The following is a 19,666-nucleotide window of genomic DNA, read 5'->3' on the forward strand; positions in this document are numbered from 1 at the left end:
ATGACACGTGAAATAAATTCAATTATCGTTGCTCGATTTCCGTAATTTCATAATAGCTGAAGGCTAAATAAAACGACTACTATCGATTACCGATCTTTTTCATCGGAATCAATTACACCCAATCCCCAATCAAAACGAAAACACGCACGCCCACATACACACCATCAGCAGATTGATGCCATCATTTTTAATTTAATTTTTCTTCTTTTCTCTCCTTCCGAAAAAAATATCCGGAAACGAAAAAAATATCGAAAACCGCTTTCGCTCATTCTTCCTCATCATACCGAACAAACTCAAAAATCCACGCGTCCGTCATCAATCGTAAACAAACCATCCCCGTAAAAACGTGCAGGCTACATCCCACACCTCACCGCTCCATACCCCGAAGTCACCGGTCAATCAGCTCAAGTATCCGAGCTACCCGCCATCGTCACCCCATCATACACTGTCGGCGCCCCACTACCCAGCCCAGCAGCAGCGCCGTGCCGTCTCCCCATTGGGTGGCTCATCGACTGTAGCCTTCAGTGGAGGTCGTGCCGTTGTGCCTCAAAAACAACCGGCTCGCCCTGTGAGTGCTCCGTACTATCAGCAACAACAACAACAACAGCAGCAGCAGCAGCAGCATCAAAACCGCTACTCGTCACCATCGACGGCTTCCTTGGCTTCGCCCCGTTCGCCCCAGGTCATCAGTGGTGGCCATAGCCCACGCGGTTGGGCTCACGTTAAATCACCGGTCCCGGTGTACCGACCAACACCCCAGCAACAGCAGCAGCAGCAGCATCAGCAGCAGCATCTGCACCAGCAACAACCGTACGTCCCACCGCCCTTTCAAACGCAACCCGCTCCGTACCAACAACAGCAACGACCAACCTCCGGTGCTGGGTACGGTTACGGTTACGGACCGAGAAAGGTACATAACTGAAAACCGCTTGGCCAAATATACAGTCTATCAGCCGCGCTCGCACACAACTCCGGTGGGTTCCATAGAGTGTCGATCTCTGTGTTTTTTCTTTATCATCATTTTCTTGTCATTGTTTTCTTTTTGTTTAACTATCATCTGCTGTTTTTATTTTATTTTCCCTCAATCATAAATTACCTTTCTTTCCTTTTGTGTTATCCATTTCATATCTCTGTTTTTGTTTTTGTCGTTCTGTCTCATGATGTGACTGTGTGATGTCCTGTTTTATTTTCCATCTCAATTGCCAATTGATCTATTCAAAATTTGTTCTTCTAAAAGTAATCCCATAATTGGATTTGCAAAACTGAGATTCTGATACCTACTGCTTATCTGCACTAGATTACGCTAAATGCACCGCACAATGAATACAAAGCTAACTGGATTTAGTTGCTATTGTGGGATGCTTTCTCTTTTGATACTAAAACCAATACCGGTCCAGAATCAGAAAATCCGAAAACCAATCAGTTGAACGTGAATATGCTAATGCAAGCCTTTGAAAAAAACACCGCTTGGGATAAACAATTTTATATTCTGCGAGTGAATCACATCATGCCAGATGATAAAAGCTTAATGTGATACTCAAATTCTGGCTTCAGAAACCACCATTGACATTTTTGTAACCAAACGGTGGGTCATTGGGTGTAAACAGGTGGTTCAATGGAATGATTTAGTTTACTTTTCAGAGATATAAAGATTCTGTAGCCCAAACAAAATTTAGTTAAAATTTAAATAAAACAATAGGTATTATCCCGATTCTTATGCATACCATATGTTATTACAAAAAAAATTAGATACATAATCAAGCCTCCATGTTCATGTTCAAATCGCCAAACTCAGCCCTTTGTCCGCATGGGACGGTAGTGAACGATGTATCGTTCGCAAAACATGTACTGTTGACACCTGTCCGTGAAAGGTGCGAACAACAAACATCATATCCAGCCATACTACGAACAATAGCTTGGCGATCCCTTTTAAGTCAGCACACACCCGACTCCAATATAATTGAAACACCAAAACTCCCCTTGTCCCGGAAAACGACCACATCGTGAAACGTCATCATTTAGCGGTACCAACCAACGGACAGCGCGTGACACCACCGCAGACATGAGCGCAAACATTATTTGGGAGCACCAAGCACGCACTTTGATGATATGGCACCTCTGCGTGGGCTACTACGATGGAGACCCTTAGGAAAACAAATGCCAAACAAACAACACACAAACTCCTATTGGTCCTAGGTTCAAGAGAGCCTTTGCCTAACGCTGGAGCATAGCCTACTGTGGATTAGATAGTTGGATGTTAGTTTGCACTGTGGTTGACAGCGAAAAAAGCGAAACAATTCACGAAAAACATGATTGGGCAAACAACGCACAACGCGGTAAACATTAGCACGTAGGTATGCACTCGTTTGGGTTCACTGTTAGGACCGCTGTATGTTTTCCACCTGTCGAGTGGAAATTTTGTAGTGTTTCCCAATTTCCCAGATACGGATGCTACAGGAGCAGCTGCCACCGATATCGGTACGCAGATCAAAGGGGGTACGAAACGAAGCCATATTCAGAGGATCATAATTGAGACTTGTTTTCTATTTACCGAACGAGACGCGGACCCGAATCTATTCCCTAGGCGTGAGACGGTATTGAAAATCGAAAAAAGATTGTCGACCCCTTCGGGTATGCGTTTTTAAATCCACATTGAAAATAAAGTTTCAAACGATCCAATCGTTATTTTTATACAAAAATACACGGATTTATCCTTCTTACAGAAGAGTTGTAATATCGATTTGGGTGGCTCGTGAGTGTATGTGAGTTACGAAATTAAGTAAGTTAACTGACTCTCAGCAACCACTGCACCAAATTATGCAAAATCGGTAGCAAATAAAAGGTACAAGTCTGAAAGCTATTGCAATTTGTCCACAAATTGGAGACAACAAACGCCAAATGAAAGGAACCATCGAAGGTTAATGAAAATTTTTGGAACCGGTTTACTGGTTCTGAAGATGTTACAGGAACAACTTCCAATGGGTATGGGTTATGAGACTAGAACCAACCTGAAACATGTCAAACCGTGACACATCAAATCATATTAGAATTCTTAGATAAGCACAATGGAAATCATATCGAGTCATAAAGGATCACATTTTTGTCACACCCATACATGTTTTGGGCAGGCATGACAAATCATTTACATTCATTTCGTGCATTCATTTGCATTCCTTTGCCTCTAACTTTTTTCATCAACAGAATTTCGTAAAATTAAGTAGGGATGTAATGTCGGCCTAAATGTTCCTTATTTAAATTCCATACATAAATTCAGCAATCGACTAAATTTTCAATAGCGACCAAAAATATCCATAGTACCACCCCAATGACGCGTTCATCTAGATAAAATTTATAAATAGCAGATTTTTAGCGATGGGCCCAATCTTAGATCCATAGGCCAACTTCTTCTTCTTTCTTCTTCTTCGCTTTTCAAGCTTATTGCATATCGCATATTAGCTTATTGCGTGCTCTCAACTTAGTGTTCTAGATGCACTTCCACAGTTATTAATTGAGTGCTTTCGATGCCTTACCATTTTTGCATTGGTATAATTGTGTGGCAAGTCCAATCATACTTCTATGCCCAGGGAAGTCGAGAAATTTTCCAACCCGAAAAATTACTTGACCGGACCGGGAATTGAACCCAGCCACCTCCAGCATGGTCTTGCTTTGTAGCTGCGCCATTACCGACTGAGCTAAGGGAGGCCCACATTAGAGCCATTTCTCCTGTTATGCTTAAGTGGGTTTTGATATTAGCTACAACTTTTGTTAAAAACTCAAATCTGTATCTCTCATGCATGATGAACCAGAGCAAATAGAAGCCACCATTGTTTTTCAGTGAATGTAAATTACATTCACTGAAAAGTAATAACGTAATAACACTCTAGATCGTCATGCATAAGAGGTAAAGATTTGAGATAATCACAAAAGTTTTAGCTAATATCAAAACCTAAAAAAGCTTTGCACATTATTTTGCGGAATTCTGTTGCTGGCAAAAGTTAAAGACAAATGAATGTAAATGTAAAGTTTTACGTGCCTCAGTGACATGCCACATTTTTATTTATTTATTTAATTTGTTTTTCTTCATCGGACTTAACGTGTCTAAATGAAGCCTGATGGGGAAAAGCCTAGAAAAGACGTAAAAACCCCACATCTTTTCGAAATGCATGAATCACAATAATACAATACAATTACAACGAACATTAATCAAGTCTTTAGCATAAAAACAAGTTATCCTCCTATGGCATAGAGTTGTCCGTGAATCAGGTGGAAGTCCTCGTCATGCAGTTGAACCGGAAACAAAAAATAAACAGGTAGCACAATCCTTCACGTGTACATTAAATGGACAGCTGCTCACCTTCTCAGGAGTCTGCGTTGAATACGGTGACGAAAGGTTTCCGCTGCACAGTTAAAGTCGAAAAACTCGTAAAACTCGTTGAAACGCCCAGACATGAACCGTATTGGGTCATGCAAGCTGTAAAACGAGGTCCAAGATGCAGGAAACTCCTTGACCGAAGAACTCGTTCGGGTGCGTAGATTTCGAATTCAGCCAACATTCCTGGAGAGTCGATATCACCAATAAGTACTTTCGCTGCGAACACGGCCTGACTAATCGTTCGCCTATGTTCTAGTGTTTCAAGACCCAGGAGTTGACAACGATCTTCGTACGGCGGAAGGTTCACAGGGTCATTCCAAGGAAAGTGACGAAAGGCATACCGAACAAATTTCCTTTGAACAGATTCAATCCTCGCTATCCAAACTGCTTGATACGGGCACCATACTACCAGGCTGAATTCCAATATCGATCGCACTAGAGAGCAGTATAGAGATTTTAGACAGGCAGGATCGCGAAACTCGTCAGCGATCTTGAAAATGAACCCGAGTTGCCTGTTAGCTTTCGCAACGATACTCGAGTAATGAAGCTTGAATGTTAAGGCGCAGTCCAGCGTGATTCCTAGGTCACGAACAATCACGTCCACACGTTGCAAAAGTAGGTGATTTATCGTATAGTTGAATGCCACTGGTTTCAGCTTGCGATGAAATTAGATAATATTACATTTCTGTACATTCAACGTGAGATAGTTTCTTGAGCACCACTCTTCGAAAGTATCGATTAGATGCTGAAGCCGCAAGCAATCGGCGAAGCTACGAACAATCATATAGATCTTCACATCATCCGCGTAGAACGATCGGCAACCAATTGGGAGGATCAATCCGGCCTCATTCATAAAAATCGAGAATAGCAATGGTCCCAAGTTGCTACCTTGAGGAACACCGGAGCTGTTTGTAAAATAGTCCGATTGCTCTGATCCGACTCTAACACAAAGTTCCCGATTGGTCAGATAGGACTTGAACCGACGAGTTAAACCCGAGATACCGATACACCGAGTTTTTCAAATTTAGCTAGCAGTATGGAGTGGTCAACCCGGTCGAATGCAGCCTTAAGATTTGTTTATACAACGTCCACCTGCGCTCCAGCTTCCATACTCCGAAGACATAAAGAAATGAACGGAGCTAGATTTGTTGAAACTGATCTCTTGGGATAAAAACCGTGTTGGTCAGGAGAAATGTAATTTCTGCAGCTAGACAATAATGCGTCGTTGATGATGATTTCGAAAACTTTAGAGCAGGCACTGAGTGATGTGATCCCTCGGTAATTTTCGACGTTTCTCTTGTCTCCTTTCTTGTAGTTCGGAAACATGAATGACGATTTCCAACGCGTAGGGAACTCCTCCTGCTGTAATGAAATATTGAACAGCTTCGAAAGCGGTGTTGTAAGCTCTGAACAGCATCGCTTCAGGATGCTTGAGGGGATCCCGTCAGGGCCAGCAGCATTAGAAAATTTCAGCTTCTTGATGGCGAATTCGACGAGGTCTACTGTAACCGAGGTAATCGAAAAATTGAAAGCATCACCGCTTCAGCAACTTGGGATAACGAAGCCGTAGTGTCATTGAAAATGCTTTTGAAATGTTTTGCCAGAAGATTACATTTGTCAAGGGAATTGCTGGCGATTCTATCACCCAGGTGAATTTCGACTGGTAGCCCCTCCTCGTTTCATTTGGTATTCACGAATGACCAGAACTGCTTTGGATTAAGCCGTAAATTAGCCTGCACACGTCTTGTGTAGCTCTTGTAAAGAATGCGGTTATATGTGCGATATTCGTTGCTCGCTGTTGGAAATAATCGTTTGGTGAATGGGTTACGAGTACGACAGTATTTACGGAGGGCCTTCGATCTCAGACGCTTCAAATTCCGTAGTCGAGCATTGGACCATGCGGGTTTGGGAGAGGATCTCCTCAGTGGGACAGAATCAGTTATTGCCCGGCCAACGACCTCAGCAAAGAAGTTGACGGCTTCATCAATAGATGAACACGTGTCAAGGAACTGCCAATCTGCCTGGGCAAGCGAGTGACTCAGCGCGACGAAATCTGCTCTACGAACGTCGAGCTCATGTACATCAACAGATATGTTGATGGAAACTTCCAACGCAGGATGATTGGTGTCGATGCCAATCGAAGGCTCTGGGGCTTCTAAGATAGAACATTCCAGTCCTGCAGCTTCGTTCGCCAGAACGAGATCAAGCAGCCGAGGGTTGCTATTCAGTATCGAGTTGATTTGCGTTAAGCCATGCAGGTTGAAACCATCAAGGAGAGCACAGCAGGATGCGGACATGTTCAAGCGAAGAACATCAATGCTAGGAAGATCGTTTGCAGGAACGTTCCATGAGAGCCCACACTGATTGTAGTCACCAAATACCAGAGCTAGGTCGTTTTGTCGCAGGGGCCTCATAGCCTAGTCAGTAAAGGCACGGTATTACCAAGCCGGAGGCGGCGGGTTCGATTCCCGGTCCGATCGAGGGAATCTTTCGGGTTGGAAATTTTCTCGACTTCCCTGGGCATAGAGTACCATTGTGCTTGCCACACAATATACAAATTCATGCAATTGGTATTGGCATCGAAAGCTCTCAATTAATAACTGTGGAAGTGCATTTAGAACACTAAGTTGAGAGCACGCAATAAGCTAATATGCACTAAGCAATAAGCTTGAAATGCGAATAAGAAGAAGAAGGTCGTTTTGTTCTAGTCGAGAGAACACGGTACCAATCGAACTGATGTGGTTTGCAAAGCTGCTCGAATCAGATTTCCGGTCTGGAGGTAGATACATAGCGCCAATACTTATTGATCTCTGATCTCTGATATGCAGAATGATCGATCAGCCGAAACGAGACGGATCAGGAGAAGAACTGTTTTCAACAAACGCATACTTGCCTGATGTAGAAGGTTGGAAGACCCCTTCACCATTCTCAACCACAGGGCCAGAACGACTACGATTACAGGGATCAGCAAACGCGACTGGGTTGAGTGGCTCAGGGGCTTCCTTGAGGCAGCAGGCAGCGCGTTCTGGTCTGGGATGTTCCAAAACGTGGCGAGCAAGATCCGGTGCAGTACTGTATGTCCCATCGGTGATGTGGGATTTGAAGCCATCGAAGTATGACGTTTCAGTCGAACCAGCCGGTTGTTGCTCTTCAGGCGGTGAGGCGCTGGAAGCAACGGATGAATCAGGAGCGGAACTGGTGATGACACGAACATACTTGCCTTGAGTTGCGGGTTGGAAGACCCCTTTTCCAGAGTGTTCCCCAGAGTGTTCATGTGACAGGCGGGCGATGGATGGTTGAAGGTTGGTAAAGCGCTAGAACCAATGGACGAATCAGGAGCGGGACTGATCATGACACGATCATACTTACCTTGACTTGTAGGTTAGAAGACCCCTTCTCCAAGCCCACACATAGGTCCAGGACGACTGCAGGACGATGACTGGATTAACTCGACTGTGGCGGGAGAAGAAGTGGCTTCCGTAGTGCCAACTTCAATGCGTCTCAGAGTTCTTAGGCGACCGGTAGGTGATGGATGATTGATGACTGATAATGCGCTGGAACCAATGAACGAATCAGGAGTGGTACTGGTCGAGAAAGAGATGATACTTTCCTGACGTAACAAACTGGAAGACCACCTTTTCAACTCACACACAGGGTCGGGACGACTGTAGAACGCTGGCACGAATGGCTCGACTGTGGAGAGAGAATTGGTGGCTTCCATGGTGCTAATATCGGTGCGTCCCAGAATAGCTTACCTGTACGTTTTGCTTCAGATCGTCTGGGGACGTTAGATCGTTAGACGCCGTACACGGCCGATGAGACCAGCTCAAAATAAAGTGGGATACCTCTCAAAACAGTAGAAAGTGAGTAAAATTTTCCTCAAAAATCTTTACGTCTTTTAAGTCTATGAGTACACTAATACTCGGCCAATGAGATTTCGTCAAAATTGAGTTAAATTTGACTCAAAATTTGCAACAAATTGTTACTTAGGGATTTTTTTTTTTTTTTTCTTTATTAAAGAGATTTTTAGCCTTAGGCTAGTTCATCTCTAGTTACTTAGGGAATGAGTAAATTTGTCCTTGATTTACTAGGAAAAACTTCTTGAATGCTGTAGAACCCCGAATTGCATTTTAACGGCGCTCACTTTGAATTTGTTTAACCGGTATCCCTACAGGGCCCAATGGCGCTACGCGATGTAATGCAATTGTGAATTGAATTCGACTCAGGTATTGAGTCACTTTTATCGGCCGTGTAGACTGGGCAAATGTTTTCTCGATTTTCGCTATATTCGAGCAGATTGTTTAAGAAAATTTGACTCACTCAGTGAGTAACCCAACTTGCACGATTTTGAGTTAAATGTTTCTGCGGAGGCCTCCCTAATAAAGAAAACTTAACTTAAATGTTCAGTGATGTCATGCTGGTTCTAATTGGTGACCATTTGGTAATCAGTTATTGAAAAAAATAATATCTTTATTTCCTACAAGGGCGCGATAATTCGAAACGAGTAACAAGTTTAAAATTTACCATGACATCACTAGGTTGCGGTCTTCGTCAAAGGTATTCAGATGCAAAAAGTGGACCCTACACGTTTACTTTTATTGACAATAAATGTATTGTCAATACATTCTATATTGACGTCAATAAATCGGTATTGACAATAATTTTGTATTCACATCATCAATATTATGGTCAATAATTCCCCTTCGCGTCAATATATTGGTACGTGTGGAGTTCGCTTAAGGCCTTTTGGAAGGTGACTAGACTAGATGTTTCTGTTTTTGAAAAAGTTTTTCAAGTCAAAGAGTCTTATTGGATGGTGTACATCACACTAGTATACTTTTCAAGTTCTTATTGCTCGCATACCACTTCTTAGTGCTTTAAATTGCCAATTTGACTAAATAGATACAAGGTAGCGGTCTTGGACAAAGTTGTCTGATGATTAAAACCTATTGGATGATGGACAGCTCAGTTCAAAATTCACTCACCATGTGACGCAATTTGACATCCTATTGCTTGTTTTAACTTGACAGTACTACTACATAGAAGACCTATCATACCTAATTCGAAAAAAATCATTAAACACTAATGCCATTTGATACTAATGGCTTGCTTAAGTCGACATCTTTCAACGGATTCGAAACACAAATTTCATTAGCCAAATACATCCGTATACCATATAGGTCCACCGTTGTATAATTGGCAATGCACCTGTGTACTGAATGGGAATTGTGGGTGTGAATCCCACCGGAGCCCTTAGATTTTTTCGCAAATTTTCTCACACACGTCTCTTACCGATGATATGTGCTTACCTCTCAGTATGTTCAAACTATCTTATAAGTAAGCATCATAGTTAAGTGTCGAACGTAAGCAGTTCCTAAGGCTTGTTAAAAATTAATTTGAATTTCTTACCTCGAGTTCTCCAGAGTCCCAAGCTTTCATGGCTTTCATGTTGGTCCGATATCATCCGATCGACTCTCCACAAACCAAACTGCATTAGGTCAATGAAAGAAGCTGTTATGTAGCTTCTAATATGACAAACACAACAAAAAACCGGTTCTGTACCCAAGTTATTAACGAAAGAGAAGGTGAAGATAATCGATCAATGTTCCTTAGAACCTAATATATTGTTCTGCTTGAAATGACAGAGCGAGATAAATATAGAAAACCACCAGAAAGATAAATATAGAAAACCACCAATCGGATCGGATGATATCGGGTAGGTGCGGATTGAGCTTAATTCAAAAACAGATAGTTGAAGAGATAAGTCTCTATCCAGCCCACCACTGGTTGTTAAGGTGATCACTCTGTACGACAGCAGAGGGAAAAGTTCCACCTTTTACCGTTGAATTGCTCCTGGTTGCTGCTGGTACCACTTACCACGCCATCCGAAGCGAAAATGAGCGGAGACACGATAGCAGCACTCTTTTATAACTTTTCAGATTCAAGTAGAACGATGTGCAACCTCGTGGTACTCGATTATGATGACTGGGTATGGGGAAACGTTTATTCCATGAAAACAGTGATAAAATGACCACTATTTATTTGTACATTTTCAAACGTTTTTTTTTTATATAGAAAAATAGAAAAGTATTTATTTCACCAGATTCGTAGAGTTATTTACCATCGATTGGTGTATTTGTATTTCAATTTCATCTATAGATGACAAAGTTATAAAAGTTCGAAACCTAACACCTTTTTGCTATGGTCTCAATTTTAGATTTTCGATTTACCCCCTGTACCTTCCCGTAATTGCACCAGAAAAATTAAAAATATGTTTCTTAAAGCATAAAAAATCCCCATTAAAAAAGATAAAATGTTCCGTAAAAGGGCAGGACAGTAAATCTACCCTTCTAGGAAAAGATTAAATGTTCCCTAAAAATTATAATGAGCCAATAAAATAGAAGAAATGTTCCATAAAAATCGCTGAAATTTATGGATCATTTGCTCCTTTTTATTGGTACATGGAACATGTCGAACATATCATAACTTTTTTAGAGAACATTTTATCTCTCTTATTGATCATTTCTCTTGTTTCATGCAAAATATTTTCAAATTTACTGGCGCAATTTTACTTATTTATCGTGCCTCCATATTTTTTATTGAGTATTTCAACTTAAGTATTGACATATCGCCCATTTTTATGGGGTAGTTTTTGAAATGTTATAAATGAGCTGAAGTCGAATGAAGCTAGTCGCATCCATTCCTGAAAGGGTTAACCAACCGCCAGACCGCCACGCCATACAAGACCTACGGCTTCGGGAACAAAAAAGCTTCATTCGCGAATCAGCGATGATTTGCACCACATATTAACATCATCAAACTATAGTGCCGCACCCTCCCTTTCAACCCTTGATCACCGTAGCAACAGTCTCGAAGGATAATGATAATAATCCACATTCACAGACTAGCTCTCACTCGCTCGTTCCATTCCGATCAAGGGAGGAAGGGGGTGGTTGTTTCTCGTGAAAATACGAGCAGGCAACAGCTTTCGAAACATTTTCAACAGCTATCTAAATTGCGCCATGTTTTCGGCTGCCGTTTGTTTAGACTTTTTGCTGAATAAATTGCGATTATAGACACACAGAGGAGTGCACCCAACTACGGCTGGCCACAATTTGAACGGAGCCAGGAGTTTTACCCGATCTGCTGGTGTGCGAGAGCCATGAGTGAGACCCTCGTTAGAACAGGTCACTGCATATCCAATTGACTAAACAATAGGGTACGCGCTATCAATGATAAATTTTGCTGCAATTTCGCTGGTCGTTCATGATTTAGAGAGAAGGGACGAAGAATTTTTATCACACTGTGACGCTGTTTCTAAATGCAATTCCCCAGCGCGCCACTAACAGGTGCCTATTATTGTGTATAAATGATGTTGTCCACTTCAGAACTCTTGATCCGACCGGGCTGTCTACGGCGGTGTCCGGTGTGAATGATCTGCGGTTCGATTGGCTGTGTTTAACGAGATAATCACAGGCAAGCAAACCCTATGCGCAATTCCTCTGCAGGTTCCTGCCGACACGGGTGATGTTTAGGGGGAAAACAGTACTGCGGTTGATCGGACACGTTCTTTTCGTCACCCGGATGTGGTAGTGATTTGCGGTGTATTTGCTTGTTGACCATAAAAGAATATGAAGAATCGTTGCCTGTATTTAAATTGTCATTTGTTCCCAATAGACACGATTTATTTTTATTTATTGCAACTGGGATTGGATGACCACAAAGATTGTAATCATGATCAGGATTGAACCCATGTAATATCAGTTTCCTGTAAGTCCGAAATGACTGCTTGAAGAAACCAGCTAGGCATCAACAATAATTCAATATAATGGAAAAGTGTAGTCGTTGCTCACATGTTAAATTACCAACCACTTTTAAAGCAAACATGTCACAGAAGAGAACAGGAAATTTGGTTTTGGTAACTTTAAGGAAACTAAATTCACTCGCACTTAACTAACTGCTCCAAAGGGTGCTTTGGTGCTCGAACTGTACAAATGGTGTAACAAAGTTGAATACGACTTGGGACGTTGCGAGTGTGTCAAATTGTGTCAAATACCTTCTTAAAAATCGGCCGAACAACAACAAAAATATTATAATTTATTTTCGAAGTGTCAAATTTAAGTGAAATTTTACCAAATGGAACACAACCAGCGAATGCAAACACATAAAGCAACCAACGATAACGACAAAACGCGTGCTACTACTACCACGATAGACTCTATATCTCTGTAATATAGCTTGATCGGAGTTGTAAAATGATAATGATAAATTGCTTGCCTGCTTTGATGCATTATACCGTATGCGTGATAATGTTTGCACCAACAATGTCAAAATTTAAAAAAAAAATCTCAAAATTTTCGTTTTTGAGTTTTTTTTTTTATTTATTTAAAGGGGGGATGTTTCTCAAAGTCTTAAACTATGATAATCCTCGATCGGGTTTCCATTTGCTACAATTACGGCCTCCACACGCTTCCGGAATGCACGGCAGGTTCTAATAATGTAGTCTGGATCCATTTCTCTCCAGGTACGGGTTAATGTTTGTCTGAGGCTTGCTGTATTCGGGTGGCGTTTAGAACAGGCCTTGGCCTTCATTACGCGCCATATTGAGTAATCCAGCGGATTAAGATCGGGGCTGGATGGCGGTCCCATATCCTTCGCCCAGAACGGAAGATGTACCTGTAACCACTTCCGAGTGCGGTTCGAGGTGTTGCACGGAGCCCCATCTTGTTGAAATACAACATTTAGCTTCGGACCGTACTGTTCTTTGATCCACTTACTTAAAATCCCGATGTAGACCTCCGTGTTGACCTTGCCGCCTTCTGAAATGAACACCGGGTCCATTTTTTACCATCGGAAGCCACCAATCCAAACACCATAACGCTAGCAGGATGCTTGTTCAGATACACGTTCTTGTGCTCGTCGGCCACGTCTTTTACCGGAAGAGAACTAATATATGTACAGGTCGGTTCTGGAGTTTGATACGGGATCACGGTAAACATGCACTCGTCGGTGAACAGGATTACAGGATTTTTTCGCTTAAGGAAGTTCAAGATTTTCTTGCATGCGCTTGCATTTCCCGGATGCGGTTGGTAATCATATGAGCTTTTTCCGTGCCCTCGACTTCACCCCGCGATCTTCCTTTACGATCTTCCGTGCCGTAAAGTCACTGAACCCGTGTTCCTTTGCCATTTTCCTTATTGAACGCACTGGATTCACCCGATAACCCTCGGAACCCGAGCTGACCTCGGACGACCTGTGGCCACCTTTGCGGATAGTTGTCCTTTCTTTTCTCGGTCTAAAACCCTTTTGACGGTCCACCGGGACACTTCCACGGCGATTGAAATGTCTTTTTGCGACATTTGCGCGTGGAACAAATCACGAATACGCTGCCACTTCGTCATGGTGCAACTGTCAAACTAAGTAAATCATTTTCTTTTATACACAGCCTACTACGGTATGAGCTATAGGTTACGTGCATGCAAAGAAAACCAAGGCATTGTATGCACAGGTGAAAGGGGAACCTTATCTGTACGATGGTGCAAACATTATCACGCATATGGTACACGGTTGAGGACATAGCATCCGATCAAGCTCGAGAGAAGACAACACAAAAATTCCCATTAACACACGTGTATCATCTTCGACGTTACTTCGTGAAGCAACTTACCAACAATTTTGTCATTTCCTTTTACCGACCCGAGCGAGCTATATTGACAAAGGCCGTTCGTCATGGAAAAAAATTAAGAAGAGTATATCATCACTGCTATCTATTGCTGACATATCGTTATCGTTCGGTTCGTTGATCGCTTGTCCTTTGAAGTTATTTTCGCCCATACAAACTAGCATCATTATCATGTTTGGGAAGCTTAACTGATGATGGTGGTAGTTTTCGTGGGTTAGCTAAGAGTTTAAAAAATTGAAATTTTAATGTTTGTTTACAAAGGTTGATACGTGCTATCGAAAATACAAAGTTGAAATGGACTCTTATTTAGTATCAGAGTTCCAGATTTGCAATCTAAAGTTCATATTTGTATCAAAATATCAGTATTTCCACTACAATGGTTTGCTTATCTTTGTTATAGTGATATAGAACCGAAAATAATTCTTTCTAGATTAGGGACAGAAGATTATAAACTCAAGGCACAGATATTGTGTCTACCATATAGTTTAATGTCAGACTACAATATAAATACGTTAAGATTGGTAACATTTTTAAACTAAGTTTTAAATTATTGGACCATTTTCGGATTTAAAAATTGAATATTTATTAGGATTTAATATAAATTGGTTTATGCAATATTTTAAAGCATGAGTTTAACGTACAGAATACAGATATTACCAGTAAAATGTTGAATTTATTCACGATAAAACAATACCAATCCTTAGAGTGTCCGACTTACTCCCAGTTCCCCTGCAACAATTTGTGGTTTTTAATAAATTCACAATTCCTCTACGTCAAAAGACTATCCCATTTAAATTCAAGATATTTTAAGAATAAAGCAAAAGCTTTAAAGCGCATACAAACTTGCGGAGATTGCCGTTTTTTTTTTGTCTGTTCAGAAGTGACGAAATTATGATAGTTTCAGCATTTTTCAGTATCAGACGTTGTAGATTTGAGAGTTAATGAATAATTTGGATCTGAATAACTGTTACATGTTCTGGCTCAAACCATCAAAAGCCAATCATCATTTGACTGCTCAATGCTTCGTCTGAACCAGGTCACTTTGACGGACTAGATTTTTTTTTATTTGGCAATGAATTTATGTAATTCAATCGTGATGTTCTGTGTTCTCTTGGAATCTTTAATATAAGATGAAAGCTGCTTTTAAGTACTTGAAAAAATATCTCTTGCATCGTATGTACCCTGTGTAGCCCCCGTATATCAGTGATGGTATAATGGATTTTTGATATTTCAAGTGTTTTGCAAAGTTAGTTTAGTGTAATTAATTTTAACATAAATAATTATAAAAAAAAACTGTGATCTTGCAATCCTGAATATTGCTGTTGAAGGAAGTCTCCTGGTATATACATCTCTAAAACAAGATATTTCAATCCTTTAAATTTGTCGAACCTCTTAACGGAATCCCTTTATGTAGAGCTTTGAGTGGGTTGGTTTATTTCCTTTAAATTCCGTTGTAATTGCTTATCTTTTAACAGATGCGTGTATTTCGTCTACTACTTGCAGACTTCATCAGTGCCAAGTACTCAACACCACTAGTGCTTGGCACTGATGAAGTCAGCAGGTAGTAGACGAAATGCGCGTATCTGTCAAAAGATAAGCAATTATAACGGAATTTAAAGGAAATAAACCAACGCTCTCAAAGCTCTTCATAAGATATTCCATTTCAAGGGCACAATTTTACAATGGTCGCACCCCACGAGAGATCTGTACCCAATTATCGAATAGTTTTTTTTTTTTGCAAAACATTTGAAATTTTTAAAAATCCATTGAAACATCACTGAGATCCGGAAATTTGAATTTGGATTTTTCACAATCTTGAAATTAAAGATTCAAAATCAATCCAAAATTTATAACAAACGTATCAAACTAATCATGATAATTGTTTGGTGGATTGTTAGATGTGCATTTCTTGAGACAATAACAATTCTGATTTATTTTAGTTCTATTACAATTGTTTGGTCATACATTTCATTTTTTATCAATAATATTTGCCCTGCTCCAAAATTAACTACCCAACAGTGGATATAAATATAAAATACATGTTGCCCGGACTACTGGCCCAACCCCAACAGAGAGAACACAGTAACGCTCGAAACGATGTGTGAATTGGATGCTAATTTAGAAATTAAAACGAATGAGCTTCGCAACAATTTCATCCCCAGGCGCACAAACTAGCAATCCATTCAAGCGGAACTGGTCTTTACCCGGAATGATGGCAAGCAACGAAAAAAAAAACCCATAGCTGACATGAACAACCAAAGCCAACCGTTAGTACCATAACCACATACGGAATAGTCACTCATCAGCAAAGTACACAACGTACCTAGAACATGCAATGGCTCTCTCTTTCTCTTTCCCTGGCCAAGTGGACTTCCTGTAGCGTAGGTACCCACATTCTAAAACACCACCATCCAACGGAATGAGTAGAACATACCACTCTCCTGTTCAGAGTTTCCTGTTTTTCACAACTTTGCGTCCCTCGACAATAGTGGCTCCGCCACCACCGTAACTCCTCGAATGCTTCCCCGCGTGGCCGAAAGTGGTCATTAAATTTTCAGCTACAATTTAACTATTCAAACATATTCGCTGTAGTTTATAGTTTAGCATAAATAATTCATTACACACAAAACTTCACGAGACCCAGAAAAGCGCGCGCCAACACGAGCACACGGAGACCGAGCACGATGACGATGTCTAAAATGCACCGCACCGACCGCGACGAACCCGTTCCCAAATACCTACCTCTACCGTTGGTACGTGGAGACTGAGGAACGAAACATAGTCTCTAGGTTCTGGTGGGGAACTAAACTGCTGCAGAGCGGTGCACGGCGGAAATAATATATATGAACATGCAGCGTCTCCAACTTATACCAGGCCACCACTCCTCTGACAGTGTCTAACGTGACGCACAGGAACCATTCATACTGTGTGAACTCTCGCTCCCTGCCGTCGCTCGGTCGTCTAACAAAAATACACTCAGACAGAAATCCTGAAAAAGTGTCTCTATTGTGTGTGCATCATATTTCCAGACACGCTATGCTGCTTGTGCATGTAGCAACTACGATGAGGCCTGCAGATCCGAATCATAAATTGAATTAAATTATATCAACTTTTTCGGAGAAGCCTCTCCTCATGGAAATGAGAAAAAGCTTATCGCATACCTAAACCCATCCTACGAATGCTGCCTCGGTCTTGAATAGCCCATAAGAGTTTAGTTTAGTTTAGTGTATGTCGCTGCCGCTATTGCTTTGTGGATGCTCTTTCGAAATGTTCATTAGCAATGTTCCGTGTGGGTGCTGTTGCTACGATTTTCAGAATAAAATTTCCCAACCTTTACCGGGAGAATGTGAGCAGGCTTGTTACGCTTCATTATCCTTGCTGCCGCCAGACGAGTACAAGAATATATACAATGTTTAAACATTTAAGTATATCCACCTATGGTAAAATCTGACTCTTCTTAAACATTGATATTCCGATGAAAGTCACCGAATCATAAGAAACTTCGTACTAGCTTTGGGATAGGTAACTTTTAAATTTGTGAAACGTCTACTAATATCGACCAATTGTAGCTGCAAAAATACAAACAAGGCCATCGTACCCAATATAACTATTTTGAACAACCCTACCTGTGCTCAACGGCGCAATAACTTTGTGCACATTTTCTCTCTAATGCAAAGAATATATAAAAAAAACCTAAATAAATATAAAGACTGTTGAATCCTATTTATAACTTCTCCTTTATGTTACGCGCGTCGATTCACATGCTCCACCCCAACAGGCAAGACGACGAAATCGCCGACGACCCGCCATCCGTGCGTCGCCTCCATCAGACTGACGGCAGACTGCTGTACCGGCTTTTGCATTCCCGAATTGTATTTCTACTGGCGTCTAACGTCACATTTGCCGGAGATCACCTGTCTGTTGTATGCCAGGCAGCCTGCTCGCTTGTGTGCTTGACTTGGCGTCGCCTTCACCCGAATATTTTCCGACATGCAGCCCTGCATCCCAAATTCACCCCAACTCCCACCGTCACCTCCGCTATCGAGATCCGTACTAAAGCAAAACTCTCATTTTCACCTAATTTAACATTTTAGTTTCGTAGATGCCTCTCGGAGCTCTTGGGAGCAAGACACACAACCCCAACGATGTGCTCAAATATTTAAAACTACGAAAAGAAAATGTCAACTTTATTAAAGAATTATAATTAACAGGAATGCTCTCAATCTCTCTCTCTCTCTCATACATACACCCCGACGCCCGACTTGTATGTCGCGGCAGCCTTCTTCTAGACGTAGTTGTTGCTCATCGAAGACGACGGCGACATCAACGAATGAGAAGAAGGTCTATCCAAGTCTACACTTCTCTTCTATATGTGTGCCATCTAAAATATGCATACACTAGGAATCCTACTTTTCCTTCGTATCCAATTTAGGTAGGGAGGGATGTAGCGAAAAGTTTTCGCTCCGTTCCTCTTCAAACCCCCACTATCCATCTTTCTAGAGATTAAATGAATGCATTTCAACTCTGTAGCTCACAAAATTTTGCATTTCTCTCTCTCTCTCATCCATTGGCGGGTGAATTTTTGCAGCCTGAACCATCAACCCAACAACCACAGTATCAACCACATCCGACGCAAGCTTTCCAACCGCTAGTGTCTCAACAACAACAACAACAGCAACAGCAACAGCATCAGCCGGAAGCCATCCCACAGCACTATCAACAGCCCCAACAACAGTTCCATCAACAACAACAACAACAACAACAAAAACCACCAGCAGTAGTAGCGGACAGTCAAATTCCATTCTTCACCACACTACGCAAAGAAGCACCAATGTCGCAGGAACCGACTCCCGTCTATCAAACTGAGCCAGTTGCTGCAATTTATCAAGGTAGGTGACCTAACATGCATAGCTGGGATGTGCTTTTTTTTTAATGAGAGTGACATTACGTATCTTCTTCAACCACTTTTCGGTGAAACTTCACAGTGGATGAAGAGCAGTTTTAAAGCGGTTAAATTAAGCCGTATGAATCACAAGCTTCTTTCAAGTGCGTCTCCTTCTAGAAAATGCACGATATTTCAAGCACCCAACAGCGAGCTTTTCTCGGTAGTGAACGGAAAATACAACGGAAATGTTACTAAAAGTCAGAATATCCATCAAAGATGATTTTTTTTAAAGACTTCAGATATAATTTAACATCTTCAGGCCAATGAAGGCAATGATTTTGCAAGTTTTCTTTTTCCGATGTGGTATCTTTGAAGTCGGTTCGTTGAAATCATGACAGCGAAATTCTTCCAGACGAACGTGCAGGTTCTAGTGATAGGCGCACAATAAGAAGAAAGTGATCCCGTGCAGGTTGTAGCCAAACTTGGGTAAAACGGAGAATCGTTGCAAAACCTATCAAACATTGAGAAGTATGTATAAGAACCGCTTCTTTTTACAAACATCCAATTCAATTATATCAATTTTAGCTATAATCATGAAACGTATCACAATTGTGACGTTTCTCTTCTCGATCAAGAATTAAAAATTGCAAATTAACGAAAAGCCATAATTCAGAACCATATTTTAATATTCTAAAAAATCTCATTTTGAAATTCTCTGAATCTTATT

At 41.2% G+C, this 19,666-nt stretch overlaps 1 protein-coding gene across 4 annotated transcripts in view; it reads left to right on the forward strand.

Moving 5' to 3' along the window:
- Positions 1 to 19,666, forward strand: part of LOC135704967 (uncharacterized) — a 307,390-nt gene that overhangs the window by 232,432 nt on the left and 55,292 nt on the right. For 2 of the 4 annotated variants that reach the window (XM_065226504.1, XM_065226505.1), the window contains exons 7-8: positions 353 to 910; positions 18,643 to 18,943. In XM_065226504.1, the coding sequence (XP_065082576.1) occupies positions 353 to 910; positions 18,643 to 18,943 (859 nt within the window). Of the gene's footprint in view, positions 1 to 352; positions 975 to 18,642; positions 18,944 to 19,666 lie in introns of those variants that run through there. The other 2 variants (XR_010517817.1, XM_065226506.1) reach the window with 2 other exon arrangements.

Source organism: Ochlerotatus camptorhynchus, unplaced genomic scaffold, assembly GCF_037179485.1.
Source record: "Ochlerotatus camptorhynchus isolate MF236.1 unplaced genomic scaffold, CSIRO-AGI_Acam_v1.1 ptg000253l, whole genome shotgun sequence".
Lineage (NCBI taxonomy): Eukaryota > Metazoa > Arthropoda > Insecta > Diptera > Culicidae > Ochlerotatus > Ochlerotatus camptorhynchus.